General features: G+C 47.1%; 1 protein-coding gene across 1 annotated transcript in view; it reads left to right on the top strand.

Moving 5' to 3' along the window:
* The window catches only part of ALK (ALK receptor tyrosine kinase), a 576,734-nt gene that overhangs the window by 421,011 nt on the left and 133,079 nt on the right, over nucleotides 1-22,644 (top strand). The window contains exons 7-8 of the mRNA XM_045010420.1: nucleotides 11,720-11,851; nucleotides 15,198-15,298. Coding sequence (XP_044866355.1) covers nucleotides 11,720-11,851; nucleotides 15,198-15,298 — 233 coding nt within the window. The remainder of the gene's footprint in view (nucleotides 1-11,719; nucleotides 11,852-15,197; nucleotides 15,299-22,644) is intronic.

Raw genomic sequence — 22,644 nt, 5'->3', positions numbered from 1 at the left:
GCCTTACTGAAATTGAGGTAAATTAGAACCACTGCATTTCCTTTGTCTAAAAAATCTGTTACCTTCTCAAAGAAGGAGATCAGGTTGGTTTGGCATGATCTACCTTTTGTAAAACCATGTTGTATTTTGTCCCAATTACCATTGACCTCAATGTCCTTGACTGCTTTTTCCTTCAATTTTTTTTCCAAGACCTTGCATACTACAGATGTCAAACTGACAGGCCTGTAATTGCCCGGATCACTTTTTCCCCCCCCCCTTCTTAAACATAGGAACTATATTAGCAATTTTTCAGTCATAGGGTACAACACCTGAGTTTACTGATTAATTAAAAATTCTTGCTAATGGGCTTGCAATGTCATGTGCCAGTTCCTTTAATATTCTTGGATGAAGATTATCTGGGCCCCCTGATTTAGTCTCATTAAGCTGTTTGAGTTTGGCTTCTACATTGGATGTGGTAATATCTACCTCCATATCCTCATTCCCATTTGTCATCCTACTACATTAAAGACTGAGGCAAAATATTTCTTTAGATATTTGGCCATGCCTAGATTATCCTTAACCTTCACTCCATCCCCACTTCTTCTTTCTTTGTTTTCTTCTTATTTATATGGCTATAAAACCTTTTACTATAGGTTTTAATTCCCTTTGCAAGGTCCAACTCTACATGGCTTTTGGCCTTTCTAACTTTATCCCTACATGTTCTGACCTCAATAAGATAGCTTTCCTTGCTGATCTCTCCCATCTTCCATTCCTGGTAGGCTTTCTGCTTGTTTTTAATCACCTCTCTGAGATGCTTGCTTATCTAGCTTGGTCTACAACTCCTGCCTATGATTTTTTCCCTTTCTTGGGATGCAGACTTCTGATAGTTTCTGCAACTTTGACTTGAAGTAATTCCAGGCTTCCTCCACCTTTAGGTCCCCAAGCTCTTCAGTCCAATCCACTTCCCTAACTAATTTCCTTAATTCTTTAAAGTTAGCCCTTTTGAAATAAAAAACCCTAGTCACAGATCTATTTTTGTTTATCCTTCCATTTAGTTTAAACTGAATTAGCTCATGATCACTCGAACCAAGGTTGTCCCCTACAACCATTTCTTCTATGAGGTCCTCACTACTCACCAAAACCAAATCTAAAATGGTATCCCCTCTTATTGGTTCAGCAACTACTTGGTGAAGGAATCCATCAGCTATCACATCTAGGAAAATCTGAGCCCTATGATTATTACTAGCACTTGTCCTCCAGTCTATATCTGGGAAGTTAAAGTCTCCCATGATCACACAATTCCCATTAATATTTACTTCATTAAAAACATTAAAAAGGTCCTATCCATATCCAGATCAGATCCCGGTGGTCTATAGCACACCCCGAACACTGGGGAGGCTCTAGTAGCTTTCTTCCCCAATGTGATTTTTGCCCAGACAGACTCTGTCTTATCCATTCTATCCCTTCTTATTTTTTTACAGTCTACTTCATCATTGATTTATAATGCTACTCTACCACCTTTGCCTTTATTTCTGTCTTTCCTAAACAGCACATACCCTTCAATACCTGTACTCCAGTCATGACTACTATTCCAGCATGTTTCTGTTATCCCTATAATATCCGCTTTCACTTCCTGCACCAGTAACTCTAGTTCCTCCATTTTGTTACCTAGGCTCCTCGCATTGGTTTACAAACATCTTAATTCTTGCTGTTTGGCTTCACTCACATTCTTTACCCGATTAGGCCCAGACATTCTACCACAAGTATCACCTATTAGAATTGTATTTACAGTACCCTTCCTCCATATGTCCATTCTCCTACCCACAACAGTATCCTTTCTTGCTTCGTTTTCTTCCCTCTCAATGTTAAAATCCGGCGTGGAGATTATCTCCACCAGTTATCATCTCAAAAAAGCCATTTGGCATTACAAGGGAAAAAAATTATTTACTGTGGTGAAATGGATAGTTACTTTTTGGACTTCATTTCTGATGGCACTTGGCAGACCAAGTAGTAACGAACAACCTATATGTAGGCAGCTACAGTGTTAAAGATCTATCAGATGCTTTAAATGTTATCACATTTAGATGCTCCTTTGACCCAGGATCTGAAACTTCCTTCCATATCCAGTAGAGATTCATAGACTTTATTTAGGGCCAGAAGGGACAATAATGATCATCTAGTCTGTCCTTGTGCATAGCACGTGACATAAGATTTTACTCGTAATTCCTGCATTAAGCCCTTTGAGTCAGAGCATATCTTTTCTAAAGACATCTGATCTTGATTCACAGATTTCAAGTGATGGAGAATCCACCACATCCTTCCATAAGTTGTTCCAAAGGTTAATTATTGTTGCTGTTAAAGGATGGGATGTGTGGGTTAAAATCAGAACCCCCTGAACTTTTACCTACTTCTCAAACCAAACCTGAACCATTCTGAAAGTTTGAAAATACGTAGAGAAGGACCAAGCTGTCAACACTACATCCTCTTTCTTAGATGGAGAGGTCCCAACATGGCCTCTGCTCCCTCTCAGAATCCCTGGAACCTGCCACTCTCCTCTTTTTCACAGTAGGCAGCATACGCTGGTCCCACTCTGTATGTCCCACTCTGCAATGTAAGCCCGGGGGTAGTGGGACTCAAGTCAGCTGATTCATGTCATCTATACTGTTTCTTAATCCTATGTTAAGACTTTTTCTCGTACCTGGGGCTCTGACGTCCACACTGCACTGACCCAAGTCAGATCAACCATATCCGAGAGCCCCTGCCACCCCCCTGAAATGTGGCAGCTCTAGCCATATGACTGATGCACTGTGAAAAAATGTAATTCCCCACCCTGTATGTTTGAATGCCCTGCCAACACAGCCTGCTGAGCAGTCATTTTGCTCTGTGTGCTCCCACCTACCGGAGCCAGCAACATGGAGAACTTTTGAAGAATTTCTCTTGCCTGTGCTTTTGCTCTTGTGTCAGGAAACTGGCAGAGCATCCTTGGGAGCTGATGGACAATTTGATGGTGGCTTCTGTCCCACCAAAAGTATCCAATAGATGTCATGATGGAGAAGTAGGAGTACCCTGGCATGGCAGACTCACACTGGCAGATGCTGCTCAGTACAATTGTCATAGCTGCTCTATAGAACAGTGCATCTGGTGCAGGACCACAAGCACAGACTGGTGTGATCACATGGCCATGGAGACCTGGGATGACCAGCAGTGGGTCCAGAACTTTTGCATGAAGAAAGCTACATTTCTGGAGTTTGTGAGCAGCTTGCCCCGACCCTCCAACATAAAGAGACACACCTGAGGACACCCTTGCCAGTCCAGAAGCAGGTTGCTATAAATGTCTGGAAGTTGGCTACCCCAGACGGCTACAGGTCCATTGTCAACCAGTTTGGGTTGGAAATTGTAGAGAAATTCGTGGCAGAGGTATCTGAGGCAGTCAGATGTGTGGTTTATCCCAAGGTGTTGGGCATTAAAGATATTCCACAGGTAACTGCTGACTTTGAGAGAATGGAGTTTAACTGTGCTGGGGTCATTGATGGAACTAATACCCATAGTTAGCTCTCCTCAAGGAGCACATGAGTAGATAAACCACAAAGGGTGGTACTCCGTTGTTACGGTGGACCACAGAGGCAGATTTATGAACATCAACGTGGGCTTGAAAGTTCATAATGCCAGAGTTTTTCATCGCTCAGGATTCTACATTCCTGGACAGGCTGTGACATTATTCCCACCAGATGATTTGACATAAACAGAGTTACAGTCCCCACCATTATTCTCAGGGAACTCGTGTGCCCCTTTTGCCTTGCCTTATGAAATCGTATCCTGATTTCAGAGGCCCTGGGAAAAGGTTTAACTACATTCTCAGCAGATGTAGAATGGTGATTGAATGTGATTTTGGCAGATTAAAATACATGTTGGAGATGTCTACAGACCCATTTGGATGTCGTCAATGCTATCCATATTACTGTGGCTTGCTGTGCTTTTCACAAACTTTGTGAAGCCAGCAGTGAGCCATTTCCCTCTGAATGGACCATGGCAGCGATAGGACAATGAATTGGTACACTCAGCCACCACGTGCAACTACCACTACGGGAACTGTTTGCAACAGGGCAACAGAAGTCAGGGATGCTTTGTGTTCTCACATTATGGACTTGCATGGCCCAGTGGAAGAGGGGGAATAGTACCTGCATGAAAATGCTTGTGGGAAGAATGGGGCTAATTAAATTTGGGGAGGGGGGGAAATTTAGTGCTTGAGAGGTGTGTGAACTTGATTTTCATGCAATATAATTATGAATGACATGATGAATAATGAGTTGGGGGGGCAGGATGGGTTTATGTATAGAATTTATTGAAATGTGAATTGCTGTACCTGGGTAAATTGAGAAATAGTGTTTGCTTGCTACTGCAGAATTGCTCCTGCTCATGTTTTTAGCTTTATCATCTCAACTCATGATTGTATCAAGTGATGAGTGATAGCAATAACATTTCTTGATGACCTAAAAGGCTTTATTTGTAAACAGGTATTAAAACAGTACAACAGTCACCCAGTGCTGGATAGGCCAGTTGCCTTTACAACACCCAAAATCAAGTACCAGAAGAACATTTAAAAAAAAAATGCTGGGAGCAATGCAAATCCAGCCCAACCCCCCTATCACTACATGTCTCCTGGTCCCCTGTTCTTTCCCTTCTTTCCCCATTTTCCATGTACTTAGTTCTGGGAGAGGGGAGTGGAGGTATCCACAGGAAAGAGATTCAAGAAGGAAGACTGCCTGGGGTTTAGTTGCCCTGTCCAGCCACTTATGGGGCCTGAAAGCATGGACCACCTGGACATGGAGTTGTTCAAGCTACTGCATGCCTGAGGGTATGCTACAGGGGGATCAGGCCATGCTGCTTGGGAGGCAGCAGGAGCTGGTGTTCCTGCAGCCGTGATGGAGATGAGTTGTTGAAATAGGTCTCTCTCTATTGAGATCTGTCCTCCTACCTTAGCCACAGTTCCTGTTCCAGAAACTGGTTTACAAGCACCTGCTCCCTCTCTGAACCCCTGTCCTCCACCTAGGCGGCTAGCCTCAGCCTGCCCTCCTGCCTCTCAGCTTGGCCTCATTCCAGTCGTGTATCCCTCTGCTTCTGGTACAAGACCACTGATGAGACCCCTTATGGACACCGACCATAACTTCATCACAGAAACACTTCCTTTTGGAATGATCTGGAAAGGTATGTTGGGCCAGGGACTGAGTTCTTGATGAACAGCAGGCAGTGGAAATTGAGGGGCCTGAAATAGGACAAGAAATAAAAGGTTATTGTCTAAAGTAGCAATATGGAGGAGCACAGAATTAATTCTTGTGGAATCTCAAGGACATAAAATGTTACATTTCAAAACTGAATCACCATATATTGTGATGAGGATGCTTCAGTCCACATAGTCTCTCTGGACGCATCTGGTTAAGCGCAATTACAAAAGTGCAGAGACAATGTGCTATGTTTAAAATTACAACCTCTTTTCGGTTTTATTAAAATTGCATAACTACTTGGCATATTAAGGGGCAGAATAGTGTTCTTGCTGCAAAAGGCTTTTTCCATCATTTCTGGCCTTTCACATTTTGGTGCCTTTGGGTGTAGTAGGCTAGTCAGCTATAGAGGAGGGCCTAGAAAATATGCCCTTCCCTACAGTGTGACTGACTATCTGGAGTTCCGGCTTCAGGAAAAGTTTGCAGCTATCAGCAACTACGTTTGTGTCAGATTCCATGAGGGAATTAACAGGATGCTCTGTTAGCTTCCACATGGCTTAGCCTGTTATTGCTGCATGCAAACACTCAGAACTCTCTAGCTTTCCTCCTCTTCACACCTGGCACAGTTCTGGACAAAAACAGACACCCCACTCACACTTGGGAGAAGTGATTTTGTGACCCACAGACTGCATGGACTACCTCTAACTGAAATGGACTAGATTTGGAAATAGAAAACTGTTTCCCAAATGCACACACTGAGTTCACTGTTTCCAGGCTGCTCCACAGACTGTGGAGTGATTACAAAGCTGCCAATTTCAAGCTCTTACTACTGCAAGGAAAACATGAATGACCCTCGCAAACGTCTGTGACTCTGCAGTGAAAATACTCTTTAAAGCTGTTTTTTAATGTTTCAAATTCCCAGGTTCCATTTTGAACTCTATGTGGTGGAGAGGAGGTGGGGGAAGGGGGTGCCAAGGTGGCATGATATATTCTGCCTTTGGCGGATATATGCTGGTAGCCGGGACTTCTCCTAACTTTTGCAGTGCTTCTTAGAGCAGAAATCTCTCCCATTACTGTAATAATAAACTATATTGGAGTCAGAAAGTTACCGGGCACTGGAGCAGCTTCTGTCTCCACTGGGTTTGCTGCAGGCTCACCAGCAGAGTGTTCTTCAGAATGGGATGAGGTGTCACAGCTCTTCCAAGTAGGGACCTAGAATTTGCTTTTGATCCTTATCCACAACCTCCTCTGGGACTGGTTTCATAAACAGAGTCACTTCATATTCCTCACTGGAGCCTGCTGCTAGCTCCCATCAGTCACCTGGCTGGATTCAGGGGCTAGCCCAGCACCATCCCGACTGAGCAGGTCATCATGAACCATGGTTGGGCACAGTGCCTAGCACCTGGTCAAACTCCTCATCATATGGGCATGATGTTGGCGAGTTGCCCAAGATGTGGTTCTTGTGCCTGGTTGTCTGGTACTCGCTTTTAAGCTTCTTAATACGCTCCCTGCACTGGTCACCAGTCTGTAAAAACTGCAACGCTGACAGCTTTTTAGCTATCTGCTGGTACACATGATCATTCCTGGTGCTTTTGCTGAAGGCAACAGTTTTATTGGCCTTGCACCAGAGATTCACCAAAATATGGCTGTGTGCCCAAGACCATGAAGCAGCATGGTTTGCAAAAGGCTTGTTCAGTCTGGTCTCCATTGCAAACCCAGGAGATTCTCCAGTGGTGAGCTGCAGCTGTATGCCGAGGGACATGGTGTGGTGCATGAATCCCCCATGCAGGGAGGCTAGCCCCTGGCCTGCCCTCCTTCCCCGCCTCGCAGCCAGAGGAGCCCCACCCCAGCTGTCCTGAGTCCCAGGCCATCCTGACCAGGCTGTCCAGCCAGAGCACTGGGCAGCCCCAGCCCAGGCCAGCTGGGCGGCCCACCCTAGCACCAACCCCCACCCACTTCAGGGAAGAATCTTAGCAAAGATGGGAAGAGGAGCAGTCTGGGCTGGGGTCATGGGGGAAGAACAGGATGCAGGAGGGGGCCTCAGGATGGCGCATGGGTGGGGCCACGCCTAGCTGTTTGGGAAGACTTGGCATGCTCTGGCCTACGATACCCTCTGCCTATGCCAAAGGGGATGGCTTCTGTTTTCAGTTGTCAATTAGAGATTGTTGGGATAGAGAGTGTGACGTTGCAGTCTAGCATATTTTCATAAAATCATATAATGAGCATTAATATAATGTAACTGGAATATGCTTCATGCAAAAGGTCTCGTGTAAGGTATCATTACAAAGCTTATAATCTACTGAGTGTGGTCATCCTATTTGTATAGATGTATCACTCTTGTATCTGAAACTAGAAATATAAAATATAACTCTGAGGCCCTATTGTAATTATGCAAAGTGTGGGCCATTAATGGTGGTTTGGAAACTTGATGGCTCCCATTAACCAGGACAATTGTCTGTAGATGGTTCTGTTTTACTTGTAAGTCTTCCTGTGTATATATATATGTGCTGGCAAGTGGGTAATGAAGTCTTACAGTGACGTGATCATGTCACCTGAACTGGAGTCCATCTTTAACCTGGTGCTTTTCCATTGAGAAGGAGGGGTGGGAACCCAGAGGGACAAAGGATTCCTGCCTTATGCAAAAGATGTGTAAGTGGGTAGAACAGAACACAGGGGCTGCCAGTCATGAGAAATCTCCTAGCTACCACCTGAGCTGTAACAAGGGCTGTACCAGGGGTAAGGATTGTGCCCAGACTAGGAAGGCATCCAGTCTGTGAAAGAAACTTATTGAAACATCTCTGAGGATGAGATTTTATCTGTATTCAGTTTTATTACTGTATTAGGCTCAAATTGGCATGTCTGGCTCAGCAAGACAGGGTGCTGGAGTCCCGAGCTGGCAGGGAAAGCAGGGGCAGAAGTAGTCTTGGCACATCAGTTGGCAGTTCCCAAGGGGTTTTCTGTGATCCAACCCGTCACAGAGAGAACTAAGGAAGTCAGTCCATTAAATTGCGGGATACTTCTGGTGGACTCCCAGGACACGAGTCAAGGAACACTGCAAAGCACTAGGGCTGGAACCCTGGGTCCTAGCTTGACTCATGCTTGAACCCTGCAGGTCCTGAGACACTGGGACCAAGCCCTGAGTTAGCACAATTTCAGTGTAGAAACAAGGGGGGGTTAGGTTTGTGCCCAAGTTTAAGCTCAAGCTTACGTTGCAGTGTAGACATACCCACTGAGGTTTGAACCTTTTGAGGTTTGCCTGTCTCTAATACTATCAAACACAATAGGTTTCACCAACTCTCATAAAACTCCTGCTCTCCTTAATCAGGCAGAACTCTCACTGAAGTCAATGTGAGTTTTGCCTAGCTAAGAAGTTCAGAAACGTGCACTGTGTATGTTGGATATTGCCTTTTCAATCCAGACAGGTTTTTCCCCCCTCTGTGCAGTGCATAGCGCCCTCACTAATCTGGATAATGCTAATGAGAGCCTGCTGTGTGGTAACGTGTTTAGAGTGGCTCTATCCTGAAAGCTTTCCTTGGAATGGCAATAAATGGGTTCCATTGCTTTTCTACATATACGAAGCATTAAACAATAGTAGTTGAGAATGCAGCACATCTAGAGTGCAGGACATTCAGCAATTCATAATGACATATTTGAGGAGGAGGAAAGAGATGTACTGTGGTAGTAATAGCTTTTATTATACATCTCTATTTCTATTATACATCACAATGAGCTGAACTACAGCTTTTTCTAGCCTCCAGGCAGAGTTTGTTGCTTAGATGTCTCCCCCACTGCTTGGGCTTGTTTACAGCATCCCAGACAGGAAAATGCATTCAATCAGACACCACACTGAGCTGTTACAATAGGAATTCAGGGCACACCTGGTTCTGTCATTTTATTCAGATCCCAGCCTGAGGCTGAGATGATGAAATAATCAAGTTCTACAGATGGCTAAAACACAGTGAAGCTTCTGTGTTCTTAGCCTAGAGAGTGTAGGGAAGGCTGCACAAATTTGGAGCCTTTAGAAGGCAAAAACTTAAATGTGCTTTTAAAGGTTTTGTTTATGGTAGATGGGATGGCTATGGGATAAGGAGGTTTTTCACTTCCACCGTAGTTCAAGAGGGACTGCTAGGGCTAGCTTTGAACCTGTGAAAGCCATGGACATGTGATGACTGTTGGTGGCCTAAGTGGAATGAGTTGGTGATTCTCAGTCCAGTTCCTACCTAAAAAATCAAGATGTTCACATCACAAACACAATCATCACAGCAGTGACTAACTGGCCTCCTGTAGCGAGAACAGGAACTGAATAGGCCATGGACCCTGAATTACCCTTTTAACCTATCTACAGCAACAGTGAGGCACTTTGGGAGAGCAGAGAAGTTAGGGCCTAATCCTGTGAGGAGCTGAGTGTCCTGTGATCCTTATGGAGTGAATGGGCATTGACAGTGCTCAGCATCTTGAATGATAGGCCTCATGTACAGGTTTTTGACAAGATGATACTTCTTGAATAAACAGAAAACTTTGGGAGTGGAGTGAGGAAATGATCTTTTAAACTACTCCTGCAAATGAAGAAGTGGAGGAGGGAAGCATTTTATTAAATCTTGTGGAGCTCAGATACTGCAGTGATGAGGGCCATACATACTTTAAATAAATACACATGAGAAGATAGGTAGTTTCAGTTTCATGGCTATCAGTCACCACTGCCTTCATTTTTTGTTTTTTAAATTGCCCTTCACAGCTCCTCAGTCACTAGCAGGATTATGTGAGATATGTTGAAATCACATTTTCAAACAACATAATGGAGAATCCATCCTTCCTTCGCTTTCTTGCCAAGATATGTGTTCAGGATCCTGTGTTTCTCTTGCAACAGTTAATGACACTGCCAGTGACCTTTACCAAATCACTTCCCTGTGACTCCTTGCTCCGCATTCAGTGTCTGTGGGTGTGTCTTCCCAGCACAATTAGCTGGAGTTGTAACTTGAGTATTACCTCTAATTCGTCTCCACACACAAAATCTCAACTTGTAGTTTCAGACCTAATGGTCCCAGTGGGAATGGTAAAGGAACAACCCAAGACAGAGATCCCAGATCTCAAACCTTTGCAATGATAATGGATGAAAAAATAAACTAATTAGCTACACAAAGTGGTGCTTTAAGATTGAGCTAGCTGGCCCATCCGGGGTCTGGGCTGAAGTAAAGTAGTGGAGATGCAACAACTTGAGTTATAACAACTTGTCTGTCAGCAACTAATTCAATCACTCAACTAATCTAGTCATTCTGTGCTGCTAATAAAACCACCCTGTGTAACCCCAGTGTTGTTTTGAAGTATAGTTGCTATTCACTCTCACTCCTGCTAAAAGGGGTTATTACTCTGCTGTACGTGTGTGTGTGTGTGCGCACGCGCACGCGTAGTTTAACATCTTGAATACCCTGCAATTAGACACCCATGGCTGGCTGGTGCCAACTGACTCAGACTCACAAGGCATGGGCTAAGAGACTGTCTGCCCTCATCAGGGGTGCTTGTACCAATTGTACCATCAATGTGGGGCATTGTGGACAGCTCCTGAAAGCCAATAACAGTTGACTTAAGCAAGGCAGTGTCTACACTGACACTGCACTGACCTAACTACATTGACCTTGATTCTACACCGCTCATGGAGGTGGAATTATTAGGTCGGCGTACCGGGGCAGATACAGTGGTGGGAGTGAAATTTAAGTGTAGACACTACCATAGTTGGTCAACTTAAGCTACCTTGCATCGCTCTAACTCTGTAGTGTAGACCAGACCACAGAGACCGAAAGCCAGTGACTAATAAAACATTAGGACTTACAATGCAGAACCCCGTTAAAAAACCCAAGCCAGTAACAAAATGAAAGAGTGAGCTTCAAAACTGCAAATAGGGTTTCAGACAAAATGTTCATATTCCATCCCTAAGTGCATTCCCAAGGCAGGGAGGTATTACCTATTCCCCTTTCACAGATGTGAGCACTGAGGCACAAAGAAGTGCAATGACTTGCCTGAGGTCAGAGCAGAATAAGAGGCCAAGCTGATACTAGAACCGGGGTCTTCAGACTCTCAGGGCTGCGCCTGAGCCATTGGACTGCACTGACCTCTGTAAAAGGGGTGGGGGTGGTAAGAGTGTTTTACTGATGAGGATTTTCCCTGCCCAGGTGGAGTTTTGGGGGCCAGAAATTAGGAAAATCATCTCTTGATTTGTAACCTTGAGTAAATTAGATCCTAGAAGCCGCAGAGACCAAGTAAATAGGAAACCCCCCAATGTCTCATATGCAGGGATTTGCCCCTCTCTTTCAGCCAACAGTCACACCTTGAAGTGTTGTTACCTTTTTTCCCCTCTCACTTTGTCATCCATGGTATGATGGGCAACAGCAAATGGCCACATGGAGATGTGAAGAGTCAGTCTGCTCCAAAATAACCCTGAGAGAACATTCATTGCTTTCCTTCTGCCTGTGCCCAGGAATCTACTCATCAGCTCTTCTGTGTTTTTTGGACTTTCCCTCTTGCAGAAAAGCTCCCCCCTGGCTTTTACTGTTCATTTGAAGAAGGGGACTGCGGCTGGACCCAGGGCTCTCCCGCCTCTCTCACTTCTCCATGGCAGATCGGAAACCTGGAGTACAGCCACTTCCCTTCACTAGAAGGTATGAGGGAATACCAGTAGATACAGGGAATGAATGGCAGGTAACAAAGTGGGTGGGCGGGGAGGGCGGGTATGCTAAAGGCAGAGGGGGAGGTTTTTTCAGTGCAAAACACAGGATTTGCACTTACCTTGTTTTCATAAGTCCTTTATATTCAGCTTTCAGTGAAACAAAACCTATCTTTCCACCTTAAACACTCTGAACATAAGACCGTTGGTGCTGTCATTATCCTGTCTGTCTTGTCACTAGAGATTGATGTCCCAGGCTTCTGTGCTGTACTTCAGATAAGTCCTCATTACTTTTTATCCTCTTCACATCGTCCTGCCTCCACCTTGCCAAGCCAGCCAGATCCTTCACCCTTCCACAATTCCTTATTTACTTTCTCTTAATCCTGTCTCTGCTTCCCTGCACTCTCCCCACAATTTCAACTTTGCTCTCATAAACCCACAGTATTCAGTGGTTTATATCCTGGCCATTGAACTATCACCAGGCTGAAATGTGGCATACAAACTACCTGCCTCCATGAACATTTTCCCTCATACAATAGTATAAATCAGAGGAGACATTTATTGTTTATACGCAGAGCCACTAAAGAAAAACAGTAATTATACAGAGTAGCATCTGCCATACACACTATCCCAAAAACGCTGTTCAGAGTTAAATAATACCAGTAACGGATTTACAATGGCGCCACTGGCACCATGGTGCCGGGCCCAGGCTCCAAAGGGGCCCCGGCCTAACCCGGCCCGCTCTGCTTGGGCTGCACTCCAAGGCCCCGCCAGCTCTTCTCCACCCCCGCCTCTGCCCCCTGCCCACCGTTCTGCTCTCTCCTGTTGGATCATAGCCCAGTCGCGGGCCCCTTTCTGCCCTCTGGCCGCAGCTGGGGCTGAGAGAGCTGGAGCCCTGTACCGCCTGGCTGGGGCTGCTGGCCCCACCCCCAGCTCCACGCTGCCAGGGGCTGGGCCCTCCTCCCCGTGCTGCGGCCAGGGGCTGTTCCCCCCTCTCCCCGACCCCTTCTCCCCTCCCCGAGCTCCCCGTGCTGCAGCCAGGGGCTGTTCCCCCCCCTCTCCCCGACCCCTTCTCCCCTCCCCGAGCGCCGCATGCCGCTGCCAGGGGCTTTCCCCCCTCTTCCCGACCCCTTCTCCCCTCCCCGAGCTCCCTGTGCTGCGACCAGGGGCTTTCCCCCCCTCTCCCCGACCCCTTCTCCCCTCCCCGAGCTCCCTGTGCTGCGGCCAGGGGCTGTTCCCCCCCCCGACCCCTTCTCCCCTCCCAGAGCACCGCATGCCGATGCCAGGACTAGAGCTGACCCCTCCCCCACCGCAGCTCCCCGCACCACTGCCAGAAGCTGGGGCTGACACCCTCCCCACATCACTGCCAGGGGCTGGGGCTGGCCCCTAAAGCCCCCCAAGCTCCATTCTACCTGGGGCTGACCCCCCCCCCAGCCCTGCTGCCTGATACCTTGCATCGCCACCCCACCCCACCCCCCACCGCCAACATGTTCTCCCATGCCCCGCTGGGGGGTACACTGAACTTTTTTGGTAAACTGGGCATTTGTTTGTTTGTTCTTTATAAGTGATCAGTTGGCAAGAGCAAATAGGATAAATTCCCGTTTTTGTCAAAAAAGTCAGCATGGCTGGGACAGAGTTTTAAAAGGGAGCTGTCCCAGCCAAAAGGAGATGTATGGTCATCCTATCTCCAGGCAAGTGGGTCCTGAGGGAGTCCGGCCAGGGTGGGGGCAGACCCTGACCTGGCTAATTGTGCCACTCCCAAGAGGCCAGAGTGATTTTCTGCTCTGGCACTGGACCGGCCCCGTCCGTGCTGCCAGCTCAGCCTGGCAGATGCCATCACCTTCCAGCAGAGCCGGTGAGTGTGGCCAGGGGCCAGGGTGTGAGGGAGTGGGTCTCCGGAGGCGGGGGGTGGTCTGGTGGCCAGTGGGAGGTCTGTTGGGGAGTGGCGGGAGAGGTCTGTGTGATGGGATGCTGGGGGTCTGAGTGGGGTAGGGTGACCAGATAGCAAGTGTGAAAAATCGGGGTGGGGGGCAATAGGAGCCCATTAAAAAAAAAGCCCCAAATATCGTGACTGTCCCTATAAAATCGGGACATCTGGTCACCCTAGAGTGGGGTGCTGTGTAGTTGTGGTGGTGGGGGGGGCTGTGGGGAAGTGCATTGGCCAGTAGTGGTGCGGCTGTGTGTGGGGGTGCTGGCCGGGGGGGGGTCTGAGTGGGGTGCTGTGTAGTTGTGGTGGTGGGGCTGAGGGGAAGTGCATTGGGCAGTAATGGTGCAGCTGGGCGGGGGGGTGTTGCGCGGGGGAAGGGGGGGGTTGCATCCTGCTGTGCATTTGCGGTGGAGAGTCTGTGTGCGGGGCTGCTGGGTATAGCAGCTCTGGGGGATTCTGGGCATAGGGAGTTGGGGGGGCTGTGTGGCATGGCATGGGCCCACCCCCGAGGGGAAGGGGCATGCTGGCAGCACAGGGCTGGGTGTGCCAGTGTGCATCTGGTAACTGCCAGTTTGTATACAATGCCCTTGCACTGGGCTGGGTGGAGCAGAGCCAGCCCTGCCATGCAATGCCCCAATGCCCCTGGCTGGCCCCTTGCTCTGGGGACCAACCTCCCCACGCCATGCTCCTTTGCCCCCATGGAGGCCCACAAATATGTTTGGCGCTGGGCCCACACCATGCAGGCAGGGTTCAGTGCAACCTAATCTCCCCTCTTTCACAGGTACTGCAGCCCCAAGGCAGGGGGAGCAAAGCTTATGTGGAAGTTTGCAACCGCTGTATTGTCAGCATTTTGGACCCACTGATCATTCCCACAGCCTCAGCCCTCTCTGGTTCTGTGCAGAGAGAGCAAAGAATTTCCTTTTGCATTTTCCTCCACTCCCTATGCCCTCTACAAGAAAATATCTGTGTTTCCAATTCCTCCTGCAGTCCTTGCTAAAGTAACAGACAGAGCTCCAACTGCATTGCTATTAATCTGGTATTTTTCACCAGCACGAAGAGTCACTTAAAATTAAATTTTTTAACAAATGCATTTTGTTGTGGATCCAGCAAAGAAAATGAATCCTAAATTACTTATAAGCAGAAAAATAATGTGTGTGAAGAAGATAGCCAGATCACTTAAATATGTTTCCCGAATAGGGCCCTAGAGTATGTGAAGTTGTACTGACTGCATCCAAACTAAATTGAAAAATGCTTTTTGTCATATGTTATCCCCCTGAAACAGGGACCAGTTAACACAATTGGAACCAGACTAGGTAAGGTTCTTACAGGAATGTTCTGATGAGCCTTTTACAAACATTGCATCAGAGGTTAGTGGCAACAGCATGTCTGCTCTTCTCTTTTGTGTTTTATCTAGGCTCTGCACTCTTGCTGAGCACCAGTAAGGTCCCAGTGGCAGAAACAATCATCGTGACCAGCGCTGTGTTTCCAGCTCCAATTAGGAATTCTCCCTGTGAGGCAAGTCCTAAAGTCTCTTCTTTCTCCCACAATGTTTTCCAAACTTGGTTTTCAAACACCACTATTGGAAGGTCATCCAAATCTCCCATTTGGAGGCTCAGATTGGCACACAGACATGCAAATGCCCATTTTTTGCAGCTATGTGCAGCGTTGAGTACCCAGGCGTGAGATCTGGATGCTATCTTCAAGCACCCACAAACTGGACTCAATGAAAAATGAAGCTTGACTAGTTTATGTTGTGGATGTAACCAAGTATAATGTATTTACATTAATGCATTGATCAGACAGTGCTTTGTTAATACAGAGAAGGGCTATATTGTGGCTTTAGTAGCCAAAGTAAAAACAAGAAGGGAGATAGAGAAGTGCACTGTGCCAGCAGCACTACCCAAAGACATTCTGCCTTCAGAAATCGGAGGCAGCTGTAGTGATGCATATGCATTAGGAGTGTGTTCAGGACTGGCTCCTAATCTGTTCTGAAGGTGCAGCATGCACTTTCCTAATCACCATCCAGTATTCAGGCCATCGGGGCTTTATCATGACCCACCTAAATCCTGCCACTTCTTGCTTAGACCCTGTTCTTGAAAGTGCTGAAGTTAACAGAAGTTGAGGTTGCTCCGCACTTCAGAACTGAGCCCTCGCTCAGGTGAAAGTAGCATTGACTTCGGTGGGAAACTTTCCTGAGCCAGGAGTGACTGAGAACTGCAGGATTTGGTCATGCAGGAGTAACTAGCATTGCTGAGTGAATCATGTGTAACCTCAAATTGTGGTTTAGATAATGACAGGTCCAAGGGATGTGTGTAGATTGGACACATCACATGACCCGTGGTCTGCACCCATATAGTGCATGATAGCAGTAGTGGTATTTATTTATTGTTCTACACCTTTAACAGTAGTTGGTGATTTTGGGTGCCCCACACAGTGAGACACCACAAAAGGTTCTGATTTTCCGAGGGTTTGGCACTCTACTTTTGGAAAATCAGGCTCCTTTAAAGTATCTCAGGCTGGTCACCCAAAAATCTGGGACACCCAAAATCACTTGCCATGTTTGAAAATATAGATCATTCTGTATTTGTTAAGCACTGACAATGTACTAAGTACTGTGTAAGACATGAAACAAAGACTGTGTGCTCCAGTCCCTATACAGAAAGGAGGAAGACAGGATGTTCTGGGACATTTTAGAAGGGGTACTTTAAAGGAAGGGGTTTTCTTTCGTTTAATGTTTGATTTGGTTCACTTCTTGAAGGCATCTTAGTTCATGCAGAGAAATGAATGCTACTTTGTTCCCTGCAAGCTCTCACACTCTTGCTTTTGTAGGAGACTCCTTCTGCCTTTTCTTCCCCCATTCCAAAGGCATGCACGGAATCAGAATATTTAAAGACCTCATTTTGTCATGAACCAGCAAGAGTAAATATTTTTAATAAATCTGCCTGCTGCAGGAAGCTGGGCGAATCATTTCCCAATATGTATAATTTTTTTTCCTTCAGCCTATGATAGTGCAAATAATTAAACTTGCAGCTGAGGGGAAGCTACCATCTATTTTATCTGCTCACACGCTGTCCCACCTCCATTACTTCCCTTGGCACTTAAAAGGAAGCCGGACACATGCAGCATTGCAGCTGCTGGTAATAAAGAGTGAAGGAGTTTGGCGAGGGGTTTTGTCTCTTGCCTTTTTAAATAGTGTAAATCCTCTGTTCTCAACATGTCCCTGGGAGCTTCAAATTCTATTTTACTGGAACAATCTTTCTGCAATCAGAATAATTTAGTGCCACTTTTCAGCCTAACATAAGGAGAGGAAGGAGACTTTCCCTCCTGTTTATCTCGCCAATAGGTGCAAATGATTTTTCTTATAATGGAGTTATAGTCAGAAAAGTGGCTGTGAAAATAACATAATGCATTTCCTATTTATTCCCTGTCAGTCACTTCCCAATGGGTCTGGCTCAAGTTCAGGCATTAGAGATAATTGTTCTACCTGTCAGTGTTGATAGCATGTCACAACCAGGCTGGGTTCTTTGGCAACTAGAATTTCACTGACAAATGTATTCATGATACATGAGGGACAATAGATCCCAGAAAACTCTCATGGAGTCTTGCTTGCTCCCATAGGCAGTGCAGCCCAAACTCTTGCTTACTTTCCCATTGCCAGTGCAGCTCACATTCCAGAGTCCTGCTTGCTCTCCCTCTACTGTGCTTACTCTACGGGCATGGCTACACTTGCAGATGTAGAGCGCTTCGCGTTAAACCAGCCTTCATAGAGCACCTTGGGAAAGCACTGAAGTCTGTCTACACTGAGAGCTGCAAGCGCACTGGCGTAGCCACATTTGCAGCACTTGCAGCGGCATTGGGAGCAGTGCATTATGGGCAGCTATCCCACAGAGCACCTCTTCCCATTCTGGCGCTGTGGCTTGTGGGAAGGGAGTGTGGGGTGTGGGGCATTCTGGGTCCTGTCCCAACTCTCTGTGATGCAGCGCTTCACATACCAGCAATCCCTCTGCATCCGTCCACATTTGACACCATCTTTCGACGTTTTTTGTGCTGCGTGCTCTGTCTTCCCTTTTCGGTCTGCGCAAACGGAACCTGAACTCCGGAGGAATATGCTGACGAGTCTCGCCAGCATGTCACGTTTGGCAGTCAAGATACTCCTTAACATCCAAACTGACAGCGAGAACTCTGACGATGATATCGAGTCACATAACGCATACGACACGAAATTGCTTGTCTCATTCACAGACATGCTCACCACCGTGGAACACCGCTTTTGGGCTCGGGAAACAAGCACTGAATGGTGGGATCACATCGTCCTGCAAGTCTGGGATGATGAGCAGTGGCTGCAGAACTTTCGGATGAGAAAAGCCACTTTCATGGGACTGTGTGCTGAGCCTCACCCCCACCCTGCGGTGCAAAGACACAAGATTGAGAGCTGCCCTGCCGGTGGAGAAGCAGGTGGCTATTGCAATCTGGAAGCTGGCAACTCCATCAGCTACCGATCAGTCACTAATCAGTTTGGAGTGGCAAAGTTGACTGCTGGAATCGCGTTGATGCAAGTTTGTAGGGCCATTAATCACATCCTGCTCAGAAGAACCATGACTGTGGGTAACGTGCATGACATTGTGGCTGGCTTGGCACAAATGAGTTTCCCTAATTGCGGAGGGGCGATAGATGGGACACGTATTCCAATTCTGACACCAGCCCACCTTGCCTCCGAGTACATTGATCGGATGGGGTATTTCTCTATGGTTCTCCAGGCACTTATGGATCACCGTGGGCGTTTCATTGATATTAATGAAGGCTAGCCCAGAAAGGTGCATGACGCACCCATCTTTCGGAACACTGGCCTGTTCAGGAAGCTGCAAGGGGGGACTTTTTTCCCAGATCAGAAGATCACTGTAGGGGAAGTTGAAATGCCCATTGTGATCCTTGGAGACCCCACTTACCCTTTAATGCCATGCCTCATGAAACCCTACTCAGGGAGCCTTGACAGCAGCAAGGAGTGGTTCAACAACAGGCTGAGCTGGTGCAGAATGACTGTGGAGTGTGCTTTTGGCTGTTTAAAGGGCCATTGGCACTCTCTCTATGGGAAGCTGGACTTGGCCGATGACACCATCCCCGCAGTTATATCTGTGTTATACAAATCTCCATAACATTTGTGAAGGGAAGGGTGAAAGATTCACTCAGGTATGGAACTTGGAGGTTCAACACTTAGAGGCTGAATTTGAACCGCCAGAGAGCAGGACTATTAGAGGGTCCCAGCATGGGGCTACAAGGATTAGGGATGCCTTGAGGGAGCAATTTGAGTCTGAAAGCCACCAGTAATGTCTGGTGCCCTGCACGGGAGTGAAGTGCAGTGATTCCTATGTTAGTAGGAATCTGTGTTTGCTACGCTGACTTGCAGTGCCTGTTGCTTTCCTGGGCTAAGGTATCTTTTACTTTATGCAATAATAAAGAATGTTTTCAAAGCCAAAAAAATCCATTTATTGAAAAGAAAATTCATTTATTAAAAAGAAACGCAACTGCTTGGGAAACAGAAAGGGCAAGGGGGTCGGGTGGGAAACGGTACAATCACAGGTTTGTGTATGTCCTGTTATCATATTCAGCCTTCCTGTCTGGAGTGCTGTGCAATGAGCGCTGCACTTCTTGATGGCTATACCGCATGGTGATGGGGGTTGAGTGAAGTGGGTAAGGGTCATAGTTTTCAGGGTGGGGTGGTGAAGCTACAGGCGCTGGAGGCAGCTGGTGATGGTAAGAACCCAGATGTTGGGGAAAGTGGATTGGAGGTGACATGGGGACACAAGGGAAAGAGTTTTGGGACAAGGGCTGCAGGGGGGACAGGCACACTAGTGCTCCACCTGCATGGCTACGAGCACCTGGATAGAGTCTGCTTGGCGCTCCATGATTCTTATCAGCCAATCCATGCTTTGCTGCCAGAGCACCGTGCCTTTGTGCCAGCGCTCCTCATTCTGCTGGTGGATTCTCCTTTCTCTCTCCCTCCACTCCTGCACTTTTAGATTCTTGTTAAGTGACTGCTGCATTACTTCATGCAGCAGGTCTTCGTTGCTTCTACGTGATCTTTTGCTGATTCTTTGCAGCCTCTCGGCCGGTGATGAGATAGATAGCTGAGATCTCAAGGTTGCATCTGTAAAGGTAAAATTGCAACACTTAACAGAGGCAGCATTGTTCACACCAGACAGAGCAATGATTCCCCCGTACTTAGGGAGGGCAAGCACAGTCTATATAGTAGCATAATTTGCTTGTCCCAAAATGAGCGCACGTAACCCACAGGAGCCCCAAAATGGTGAGTAAGCACAGGGGCAAGGGGGACTGATTATTTCAGGGCTGTACTGCCCTCTGGGTTTCTGTGCCTTGGGGAGAGCCAACAGTGGCAGGGGGGCCCTATACTGAACATTGTCCCCACATTTGCCACAGGAGCTCGTCCTGGAAGATATCTCACTGCTGAGGGTGACCTGGGAAGCAAGGGAGGGTCTTCTACTACAACGCGGCTTCTGCCCTGGCCCATATGCATCTTGCCTGTGTGCAGCAATGGTTCCCCCGCCCCTCACGGCACAGTGGCGCGAACATTAGCCTGACTAGAACAAGGACCACAGTGGTTCTCCCAAGAAACATGCGCAAGTGCATTGCCCAAGTTCTGGATGAGACCTTTGAAGAGATCACTGAGGCCGATTACCGTGATGTGAAAGATCACATCAACGCTCTATTCCGCATCTAGGCATGCATGCAGCCCTAACCATCCTCGCCCCAAGAGCCTCCACTGAATAACTTCCTTCCCAAAATAACAGCCGCTTACCGGGAACCTCCTCTGGTGTTTGTCCTTCCCCAAGCACCTGCCGCCATAATTGGCTACCTTCCTCCTAGCTTTCAAATAGCTCCTGGCTGCATGCATCTAGGGATTCCAGGGTGTCTTCCTTCTCCTTAGCACCCTCACTCCCATTTTCCTTCTTTCTCCTTTTGGCTTGTTGAACTGGGATCTGAAGGGTCCATGGTGGTTCCCGGAGTGGAGGTGGGGTCACCCCCAAGTATCGCGTCCAGCTCTTTGTAGAAATGGCAGATCATGGGGGCAACACCGGAGCAGCTCTTTGCCTCGCGGGTTTTGTGGTAGGCATTCCGCAGCTCCTTCACTTTAACCCTGCACTGCAGTGCATCTCGATCATGGTCCCTTTCTATCATGTCCCTTGATATCTGCCTGAAGGTATCGGAGTTTCTACGGCTGGAGTGCAGCTGGGACTGGACAGCTTCCTCCCCCCAAACACTGATGAGGTCCAGCACTTCGCCATTCCTCCATACTGGGGCTCGCCTGGTGTGTGGAGGCATGGTCACCTGGAAAGATCCTCTGAGAGCACTTCACGCCTGGCTGAGCAAACAGGAAGGGGATTTTCAAAATTCCCAGAGAATTTAATGGGCGGGTCTGGCAGTTGGTCACCTGAGGGCAGGGCAGTAGAGTTCAAAGTGATGACCAGAGTGGCTAGAACAGGCATTGTGGGACACTTCTAGAGGCTGATCAGAGCGCATTAACAGACCAGGGTGTCCACACTGGCACCGCGGCACTCCAGCGGGGGTGCATCACATGTTATTCCACTCGCCGAGGTGGAGTACCAGGAGCACTCTAGCCACGGAGTCAGAGCACTCTACGTGCCTTGCCAATGTGGATGCATTGTGAGTTAGAGCGCACTGGGCTGCTTTAATGCGCTTAACTTGTAAGTGTAGCCAAGCCCTATAGTACCGTGCAGTATGAAAAACTTATTCCAGTCCCATAAAGAGACCTGACTTTCTCTTACAGGAAGCTGAGGCTGAGGAAGTGGGGCCATTCTCTTCAGATAAGCACCCGCTAGTTTAATTGTTCATTTGATTTTGAGCCAAACCTTTGAAGTAGCAAAATTGTGCTGAGGGACAGTAAGAACAGATTCCCACAATATGCTTCATACTTGTGGTCATGTCTGTAATGTAGTGAGAACCCTTTTTCTGAGGCTATTTTGGCACCTCCCCTGGAGGTAGAAGCTGGAAGCCAAGATTACGTAATTTTAGGTGCCGGAGTTAATCAAACTTGTTTTAGAAAGTCTGAACTTCCTTTTTACACCCAAATGTGGTCTGTCCAGAGAAGAACTGTGGCACATTGGTGAAGAAGTTTGTGCTGATTTTCCCCCTGCTCCATGGATACAAAGAAGGCTCCATCCTCCAGGGCCATTGATCCAGCTCCTTTCACCAGCACTAAATTCATTTTCAACATGTTTCTTTGATATGTAAATAAATAATGAGAGGTCCTATTGAATTTGCCAGAGCAGCTGTATTGGAAGCACCAATATTGCATTTCTCTCTTTCTCCCTTGCTCCTGGAGTTTTAAATAAGCTAGGACATGTGTTAACACTGACTGAATATTTGAGTGTGAAAAATGCTACATGGAGATGTCTCCAGCACTGCTGGCTTTCCTTTAATGTGTTTTAATTTTGCAGAACATTGCCCAAGTCCTTTCTGATTTTTAGGTGTTGTTTTTAAATAACTGGAAGTGGTGAATACCCGCTTCATTTTCTTTCTTTTGTTGCTTTCATCTCTGCCTGGTTCCCTGTTTCATTGGTGATCTCCAGTATCTCTGAGATTTCTGAAGGACAAGATGGGTGCCCTGTGATCTGGTAGAGGAATTGTTTCCCCTGTTGATTTTGGTTTTCAGTGAAATGAGGCCACTTTCTCTCTCCCAAGGACAAACGCAACTTGTGTTTTCATTTTTGCCCATTATGAAGCCAGAGCATGGAGATGAAATGATGAAAGTTGAGGAGGATTTTAAATAATGATGATCCAGATAAAATGAGGGGAGGGGAAACCCCACTCAACCCCTCTAGAAT

This window comes from Mauremys mutica, chromosome 3, assembly GCF_020497125.1.
Source record: "Mauremys mutica isolate MM-2020 ecotype Southern chromosome 3, ASM2049712v1, whole genome shotgun sequence".
In the NCBI taxonomy this organism is placed as follows: domain Eukaryota; kingdom Metazoa; phylum Chordata; order Testudines; family Geoemydidae; genus Mauremys; species Mauremys mutica.
This window is presented reverse-complemented; position numbering and strand designations above follow the sequence as displayed.